At 37.3% G+C, this 10394-nt stretch overlaps 1 protein-coding gene across 1 annotated transcript; it reads left to right on the plus strand.

The window, feature by feature from the left end:
* Window positions 1-324: 324 nt before the first annotated feature.
* On the plus strand, window positions 325-10388 carry LOC121853996 (protein argonaute-2-like; the record flags this gene model as incomplete). Its single annotated transcript, XM_042348385.1, is given in 7 exon segments — window positions 325-493; window positions 3011-3149; window positions 4734-4877; window positions 6072-6264; window positions 6491-6630; window positions 8296-8523; window positions 10223-10388. Coding segments are annotated over 7 exon segments (1034 nt in total), but the record flags the coding sequence as incomplete, so codon positions are not given.
* Window positions 10389-10394: the final 6 nt, after the last annotated feature.

Here is a 10394-nt window from a genome sequence, read left to right on the forward strand (position 1 = left end):
TCAGGTATTAGGAAATGACCCTACTAATCTTCAAAAAGCACCGCAGCAGTCGGTAGTCAGGTCATTTGAGTAATGGTATGTACAAACTGGATAATTTCGTAATTAAGATGATTTGTAACCAGTGCATGTACTGTAGTTATACGTATTCCATTTAATTTTATGGTTTTCTTATTAAGTAGATAAATCTCTTTAATGAATACAGCATCACATAACTGTTGCAATGCCAGACACTATCATAAGGTAAATAGATGAATTAGCTGGTGTGATTTAAATGCATATTATTATTTAATTACTGAACTGTAATGTACTGTACTTTGCTTTTAGATCCGAAGCCTCCACCTAGGACAGATGTTGGCTCTAAAGGCCTGAAAATTAACCTGGAGACAAACTATTTTCCAATCAGTGTTAAAAATAAGTTTGCAGAACTGGTTCATTATGATGTCTCTCTAAAAAAACACAACAAAGATGCAAATCTTCCACGAAAAACGAAAATGTAAGTATTATGCATTGCTTTTGGTTTAGTTTTACCACTCCCATGAGTTTTGTAGTACTGTACTGTAATTGTGTTCTCATTTAGCATTAAACAGCAGAAAGGTTTGAAAGAGCAAATATAAAAAAGTTGACCCTCTTTTATACTGTATATCTCAGATGAGTCTGATCAGTGTTAGTTAGAGGAGGATGATCTGTATTAATGGGGTATTTTCCTGATTGAATACGGTACACCTTTGCCGTTCACCATTTTTTTTTTGCAACCCCCTACGTCCTTGTGTAAGGTGAAGCGCAGAAGTGTTTACAGCGCCCAACGGGGAAGCGTGCTAAGTTCGCGCTTGCCTTTATGTCTCGTGAGTTAAGGGCGTAGAAGCCTGAAGAGTCGATGGTTTATGTCTAAGCAAGTTATTGGAAGCTCCAACAACTTTTCCTGAATACGAATTCGCAACTTTCGATTTACGGCAGGTACCTACTTTGCTGCTAGGTGAACGGGGACCAAGGGAGGCTGGGAAGTGTGTCTGAACATCTTTCCACCGGCCTGGGAATCGAACCTGCGACATCTCGCTTGCGAGGCAAGAGCGGTACCGCTCTACCCACCTGCACCCCTAATTTAACGAGTTTGTGATTCGTGATTTCGACGATTCGCGGTAAGCAGATGGTGGCTATCTTGCAAGCCTTTTCCGCAGCACAACAAGTTAACCCATGCAGCATCTTGTGTTATATTCTCAAAACTTTAGTGTTTCTGTGTGAAATGGCCCCTAAAAGACTGCCTAGCGTCAATGCTAGTGGAGTGAAATGTAAAAGGCAGAAGTCAGTGATGACCCTGACAAAGAAAATTTTACTATTAGATAACTTAAAAGAGGGGATAAGTGCTGCCGTGGCTGGTCAGTTGTTTGGTATAGGTACAGTAAGTCCTCGTATAACGCTGTGCCGCTTAACGAAAATTGAGGTTTTAAACCGTTTTGAGAGGGAGGAGGAGCCACCCGCCGGGTCTCAGTGAATTGCTACCCTCCTCCTCCTCTCCCAACATACTCCTCCCCTCCCACCATCTGCGTCCACCGCAAACTTGCTCTACCACCTCCGCCCATCGGTGAGTACCAACGGAGAGTCCCTCAACACGTGATGATGAGGAAGACTTCAACTTCTTGTGGGTTGCGATTATTGTGTCGGTGCTGCTGATGAGTCTCCTCGTTGTATGTCTCGGCTTCTGCCTCAAGAAGCGACAACAGGCTGGAGCAAAAAACCGCTTCTCTCTCCAGCAGAACACCAACGAGACGTCCGTAAAATACCACTCATCAGCAGGTTCTTCCTCGTGCTCCATCCATATGGGTAACACGAGTGGAGGACTTCCAAGGTCGTGTAATCCGCCTTCACGTCCTTCTTTGCCTCCTCCCTGTGTGCCACCGCCTCTTTCCACATCCCAAGGGAAGCCCCAACTCCAGCTGCCACCAGGGGTTACGGAAGGAGGCGTGCAGCATAAGGACGTTAAACGGGGCGTGACAGATGAAAATGATTATTGCAACGCTTTCTTTGATCTAGATGCGGGGAATCAACTTGAGAAAGAAAAGGAGGAAGGGATGAAAAAAACGAGAGAATGGGAGAAGGAAGAGGGTGAGGGAAACTTATTCAATTATAAGTCTGACAACTCCTTATGTAAACGATTCAATGAAAATGAGGAAATATGATCAGAGAATAACTGAGAAGATAAAAAAGAAAACTAGAAAGGTTTGAGTGTGTGGAAGGTCTAGGCCCAGGGCAACAACTTGTGACCATTCATGTAATACTAAGTCGAGTGTCCTTACCTGGAGCTGGCGGATGCTCACCCCACAAGGGGTCACAGCTCGAGGCTGAAGAAGCCGCAGGTCCAGAAAACTGTGAGGGCAAACTTTTTCGGAGTGAGAATTGTGAACTCTTGGAACAATCTGTCAGAAAGTGTTGTGACGGCACCGGGTGTGAGCTCTTTTAAGACCAGACTTAACCAACACTGGAGCAGGTTCAAGTACATTCAGGAGCCGGTGCATGCCCAGTACTTGCCAACAGTGCATAACAGAAACGTGACCCATATCTTAAGCGGCTAATGAGCCGATCAGTGGTGAAGAGGATAAAGCAATACAAACTTAGTAGCTGTATATGCATGCACTATTTTCTATAGAAATGGCAGTGATTTTCTGTATATGTAATGTATTTCATGGGGCAAAGGGAGGCTCAGGAATGTAACTCCCGCATTTTATCTATTTCTTATGTGGAAAATTGATAAGCTTAACATTGTTTTGTATAACGTCGTGTTTTCAGGAACGTAATCCCGACATTAAGCGAGGACTTACTGTATACAGTAGTGCACTTAAGTAGTATAAGTTGCTATTAGCGGTTTTGCCCATTCGTGCCCTTTCTTGTAACCTATTTCTCCCTAATGGCAAGGGTTTACTGTACTGTACTGTACTGCATATTACCCTCTATAAATTATTTGTTTGTCATCTGAACATCACCTTAAATATTATTCATTCTTTTGTATTTTTTTAAGGGAGATATTTGAAAAAATGAAGATGATATATGAAAAGGATTTCAAGAATTACCCACTTGCTTATGACTCAGAAAGGAATGCATACAGTGTGGGTGTCATCCCTGCTCTTCAAACTCCTGATTGCCAGAGTACTTATGAGGCGAGTATTTATTAAATATGTAGAAATGTGATTTTGAAATATCTAATGATATAATGTGTGTTGCTAGCAATCGGTTTGAGTAAAGATTCTTTGAAGAGAGGTTAAAACATTGAGCTTTCATGCCAGAAGATCACACGGTCTCAATATTTTTCCTTCTCCAATTGTTCAGAAATTTATTACAGTTATAGGCTCTGTACATGCATGATGAATCCAAAATTGCATTTCAGTAAGTTGTGACCTAAACTGCTATATAGTATGTAAATACACAGTAGGTTATGAAGGTGTGCATGCTGGAAAAGTCTTTGGTACAAGGAATACTTAAGTGTCACAATAATGCAGCTCACAGCCTGGGGGACTGAGATGCGTACCAACACTGTGGCGCTATCCTTCCCAACATTTCTGGGGACGTAAATTTTTTTCACATTCTTTATGAATGATTGTGTGTGCATGTAATAGTATGAAAAAAATTATTTACCCGAAAAGGCAAATTGAAAAATAACTCACGCAGCTCATGGCTTGACTGTGATCCCAACACTGAACCCCCACCTACTTCCACGATCCACACCAAATCTGGGGACATTTTTTTTATTTACACTATGATTTTGACTATCTGCTATTGATTTCTTTTATTTATCTAGTTTTTCACGTTCTGTATGAAATTTTAATCATTATAACAGCAGGATATAAAACATAATGTACAGTAAAAACACCATAATTCTTACCCCCGTGGTGAGTCTGTGTCGAAAGCAGCTGCTTCTCGCCCTGTGGCACATCATTCCTCTCTACCTGCCTCTGATATGAAGCCAGTAATAAGAGCTCCCATCCATCCGCTCGAGTTGGCAATGCAGGTAGGATGCTGTGAGCAAACAACCTCGACGATATCCACCCTGCTTTGGATGCCTGGGGACATTAGGGACCATTGCACCACTGGGAGACTGCGTTGGCCTACTTCTGCATTGGCCACACACGACGGACTCATGGTTTTTTTAATGGAGAGGGTGCCCCCGTCCCATTGACTGTTCAACACCTGGTGGAGTGCCCCAGCCTCGGAGATCTTTCGTCGGAAGCATCTCTCCCAGTGCCAGGGGGAAGATGAGTCTTACGATCTGTCTTTGGTGCTGGGGGAGGGAGTGAGTAGCATGGGAGGGGACGTCCTTTCCTTCCTGGAGGAAGCTGGTGTTCTGCACAAGCTTTGAGTTTCATCTATTAACGTTTAAATGTTTTTTACAAAAGTTTTATGCTACTGTTTATTATTTATGTTTCTTACCTTGCAATGCTTGATATTAGTCTTAAGCTTTTATTTTAAATTCAACGACATATTACCCACGCTGTTGCTTTGCAAGGGATGAAATTACCACAAACAATCAATCAAGTGTATCCCTCATATTCAAAATCGCTCATAATTCGTAATGTTTTGCTATTAAAATTGTTTGTGACAGTTCGACTTCTATCATTCATATACCCTTGAGTTTTAATAATATCTAAACTCTGTAATTTTCCATATATGTCCAAAATTTTATGAACACACCCAGGCACAGAGGCTTTGTCATTCTAATTTATCTGTTGTTTGGTTTTTCACCAAAGATTGACCTTGAGGAATCAGATGGCAAGAGGACACAATACAAAATTTCACTAATGGTGAGACATCGTGCCAACCTCCAGGAACTTACGGAGGCACTTAACTGCTCTGCTCGTGAACAGAAGACACTTCCATTAAACATATTTCAGGTTAATATAAGTTACCTAGTTTTTATATATTTTTTCAGGGGTGGATCCAGGGGGGGGTCCTGGGGGTCTGGACCCCCCTTTTCATCAGAAAATTTGAATACTTATTCTTTAACACAGTACTGTACTCAGGCATTTTTGTATAGTAAAATGTAATTACTTGTACTATTGACCTCAGAATATTTCCTAATATCAAGTGAACATGGTTTCAAAATGGCTTCAAAATGCCCATGACATTGGTCAGATTTAAAAAACAAAATCGGTGGGGGGGGGCTTACATTATCCCCAAAAAACCCTCCAGCCGGGTGAGCTTGCTGTGTTCGCCATGTTCCCCCCACACAAAACTGGATCCGCCCTTATTTTTTGTTTTTGCCTAATCTACATGGTTAGATTTTGACAGACCCTACAAATTTGTAAATATTAACAATAATAAATCAGTGGCATCTATGTAGAAAATGGGTTATGATCCATGGTCCCAAAATGGTATACTGAAATTCATTTTAATAAAAAAAAGACCTTTTTCAGGTGAAATATGTTGAGTGCAATGAAAACTTAATTATCAGGGATCTAATAATATTTATGCAGTTTGACCAAGGGTAGCTGACAAAAGCAATCAAAAGGTTATTTTGAGTAGGGACCATTTCTAATGTGTTCAGATTTTTTCTGTCTCACACTACTGACAGGTGTCTGTGTCATTGTCAGTATCTTCCAATGATGGAAAAAGAAAAAATGCCTATATTATTGTTTTTCGTTTATATAACAAAGCACAAGATAAAAGTTACCCAAAACACTAGCTACTCAATATAAGGACAAGTCCCTGACCTGTTGGTAAAATATTAGGACGTGTGTAGTGAACCTTGTTTGGTTGAGCCATGAGATCCAAAGTAGATTAGGGTAAGGCTTCTGAAATATACACGACAGGAAAAAATGTGTATCAGTCATATGTATTTATGAAAATACATATGGGTATTAATGGAAAATATGTAGTGAGGACAGCCTATACAGTACAGTACAGTAAAACTGATATGTATAACATATTACAAGAAACTTTCAAGATAAATTTTTGATGGAGATGGATGTCACTGGCCCAGTAATGGTATACTGTATATGAATCCTGATATACAGTATATAATTTTAACAATTTGGGTTAATTTAGATATTAACTTTATCTTGTTTGTTTTCTTGAGTATTTTACAGATGGTTGAAGTAATGTTTCGTCATTATCGGGCCATTAAGTATGAATTGGTTGGTCGTCGTAACTTCTACTCAGCAGGAGGAGAGTTTGGAACGCCATATCCAATTGGATGTGGCAAGGAAGGTGTGACTGGTTTTTTTGGGTCGATGAGGCCTGCATCTTGGAAGGATGGATCTCTCTTACTGAATATTGATGGTATGATTGTACGAGTATATACATGTTTGTCTTGTAATGTGCCAGTCTTGTTGATATATAGCACATTTGCTTGAGATTTAGTTTTGTAATTACTGAATATCATGTATTTCTTTATACAGTAGTCAGAAAATATGAAATTATTGATTGATTATAAAATTTCATTAGCTCTAAATCTACTAAATCGCTTAGTTTGCTTGTTATTAAAACATTTTATCTCTATTTTTAGTTGCACACACAGCATTCTATAAAGAACAACCTCTTCTGAACTTTATTCAAGACTTCATGAATTTTAGGGAAGATGATTTTCATAGACCATTAGAGCCATTTAAACGATCAAAACTTTTGCAAGAACTAAGAAATATTAGGGTAAGTGCAGTCTTATGTATATTAGAAGCAAATACGGTGGTCCCTTGGTTAACGAACACAATTCGTTCCAGAGGGTCATTCGTCAACCGAAAATTTCGTTAACCGAATCCATTGTTTCAATGGGATATTGGGTAATTGGTTCCAGCTCACCGAAATGTGCATACAAAGTAAAAAAAAAATGCAGTAAAGTACACTTACTTTGAGGTGTGTATGTAGAAGGTTCCTGGATGATGATGATGGGAATTAGAAGTGGGGGTGGATGAGAAGGGAGAAGAGAAGTAAGTGCGGATGGAGGAGAAATCATCTTTCAGGGACCCATGCTTGATGCAATCATTTCACCAATAAAATTATAAGTTCACTAGGTGTAATTCAAAATTATTTTATTTAAATCAACACTGCACTGCGCTATATATTATCAATGCGTTAACTAAATTTCAGAATGATCAATAATTTCAATGTAAAAATGCAAAAATATTCAAGACACCAACAAAATAGATGTTCACTCCACTGTCAACAAAGCCAAACTGACGCCAAGTGGCTGAGTCAAGCGGCTGATGGGCGCACAAAACACTAGTTCCCTGTACTGCATATATTATCAATATGTTGACTAAATTTTAAAATGACTAATAATTTTAATATAAAAAATGCAAAAATATTAAAGAGCACAACTTTCTTGATATTTACTCCACTGGAAACGAATGTAAACATAGAAGAGATTATTGAATTGGCAGACTAGCCCATCAACTGATGCTCACAACAAAACGTGTTGTTCTTAAGGACTTCGTTAATTGAAGATTTGTTCGTTAACCAAATTAAAGAACCTTATGGGCGGTAATTCGTTAACCAAAATTTCGTTAATCGAACCATTTGTTAACCGAGGGACCACAAAATCTTTATAACTCGGCATTTAATATCTCGGAATTTAAACAGTATAATTCGGCATGTGTATGGTCTTGGAATTTATTATAAAATAATTTGGGAAATGCTGAGTTATCTAAAATTATCAGGGAAAATTTCGGTATTATTGAGCTTCATAATCAGGTGAATAAATTATAGACACCCTGTATATAAAAGACCGTACAAAGCTGGTAGCTTTTCTTTTTGGAATAAAATTTGTAGAGTTAATGAATGTGGTAAGAGTCATAGAGAACACAGTCCAGCATTTAATGATTTGGAATTACTTGTGCAAGGCTCACTTTCTTATGGAATTAGTTACAACCCAAGAGATTTAGACTCGTGAACCTGAAGCAGTAGAAACTGATGCATTATTCTGTCCAAAAATGCTTTGGATTCATGAGTAAATGTCGGGGTTTGTGTTTCAAGAGGAGAGGTGACAGGACTTTTGTGGGTGATTGTATAATGTTTTAATCATCATCCACATCATCATTAATGTTTTACAACCATTTATTGTGCTTATATAAGTTAGCTGTGATTATCTGTAGGCAACTTAACAAGGTGCATTGTGTCTTCATTCCTCTTTTGTCAGATTAATATCTTTGACATTTCTCACATCCTCTGTTTGTTATTCCTTGTTCTCCTCCCCTCCATATTCAAACTCCTGCATCCCTTGACTCAAATGGTTTCTCCATTCTCTCCACACGCCCAAACCATATAACTCTACCTCTCTGCAAAACCTCACCAATTAAAGTAACTTTTATATTTCAGGTGCAAGTTACACACTCCAATATCCCTCGCACTTACAAGATTATAGATGTTTCAGAACATTCTGCTGAGAAACAAACATTTCCTTTAAAAGATGAGAATACTGGGAACACAGTTTACTGCACCATTGAAAACTACTTCAAGAACCAATATGGAAAAAAAATTAAGTTTCCAAAGTTGAACTGTGTACAAGTGTCTCCTGCTGAAAGGAATGTGTTTATTCCATTTGAGGTATGATTGTAATTGTGGTATATATATATATATATATATATATATATATATATATATATATATATATATATATATATATATATATATATATATATATATATATATATATATATATATATATATATATATATATATATATATATATATATATATATATATACAGTGGGGTATGCTATAATGAATCTAATTGGTTCTAGAACCTTGTTCGTTACAGCATTCGTTCGTTATAGGATTAATCCGTTCCAGGCCCCCAAATACAACCACTTAACACTGAAAAATATAATATAAAATTGTAAAAATTGTAAAAAAGTGCATAAATATGCATCTAAACCCCTGAAATAAAGAATATCATTAATATTTGTAATAAAAAAACAATAAATTAGAAAAAAAAAAAATTAAATGTTCGTTGTAGGAGTTTTGTTCGTTATAGCATTCTCACTTTTATAGGTAAAACCGCTCGTTATAGGAATATTCGTAGTAGGATCCGTTCGTTATAGCATACCCCAATATATATATATATATATATATATATTATATATATATATATATATATATATATATATATATATATATATATATATATATATATATATATATATATATATATATATATATATATATATATATATATATATATATATATATATATATATATATATATATATATATATATATATATATATATATATATATATATATATATATATATATATATATATATATATATATATATATGGAAGTTTTCATTTGTTTAACTTCAGGTATAGACTAGAGGTGCCGCGACCTGTCAAAATACATTTACAGGGTGAAACCAGTCCGGCACAGATACAGTACCCTGTACAATAAAGCCTCGAATAACGACAGTAATGTGTCCTCCAATAATGCAGTGTAAGGTAAATCATCGTGTTGTGAATCATTGATTACCTTTAAAATACTGTAAAGTAATAAGAGTGAGATACGTTTCAAAGTCTGACCTTTTCATATCTTTTGCCTGACTTTTTACCCTCTTTTCCCCCCAAACAATAAAGTTAATAAAAAATGCAAACTATATTCTTTAAATAATGCAGATTTATATCGTAATTAGGCCCCTTTAAAAAATTTAATAACTTTATCTAGAGACCAAGGTGGGATTCTCTAAGGATGATCTGAGCATTTGATAAATTCTTGGGTTCAAAGTAATATTAAAACTCAATGCCAGAGGGTCAACCAATGCTGATTTATAAGATGCAATTGTTGATCCTTGAAGGCCTTTAACTCTGAACAGAAAATCTAAAAATTCTAACACCACTGTGTCCGACAATGTGATTGGAGTCGCTAACCTGATAAATTGTTGAAAAAGTTTCAAAGCTTTCTCATATTGCATAGAAGTTTGGGGCCTATGACCTGCTATCACTTGGTTAACGATATTGGAATTACCCAACAATCTATTTAAACATCTTTCGAGAAACTGCAAGCGTGAAGTGCCAAGGATATCTCGAACTGAGGGTGCAGTACCTGTTCTATATATCCCTGTTGCAATTGTAGTGGATGCAGGCACCAGTCCAACAGATCGAGACACCATGGTTGTAGGATCCAATATGGTGCAATTAAGAAGGATCTGAGTTTGTGAACCACTTTGGGCAACATTTTGTGAGGCAAAGAGATCTATTTGTGGAGTCCCAAACCTCCTCACTAAACTCTTGAACTTCTATATCTTTAGGGACCATTCTGTTTCTGTTGATACTGGTGTAGTGGATTCCTCCCCTACAAACGCCGTTTGTCGCTGAGTAGCCGACCCTCTTTGAATTACCCAGCCTGCACCTCCAGCGCCGCCTGACGTAGCGGGGGTCAACTATCAACCCACGCCTACCCCCGCCTTATAAGACCTCACC

Source organism: Homarus americanus, unplaced genomic scaffold (assembly GCF_018991925.1).
Source record: "Homarus americanus isolate GMGI-L3 unplaced genomic scaffold, GMGI_Hamer_2.0 scaffold40303, whole genome shotgun sequence".
Taxonomy (NCBI): domain Eukaryota; kingdom Metazoa; phylum Arthropoda; class Malacostraca; order Decapoda; family Nephropidae; genus Homarus; species Homarus americanus.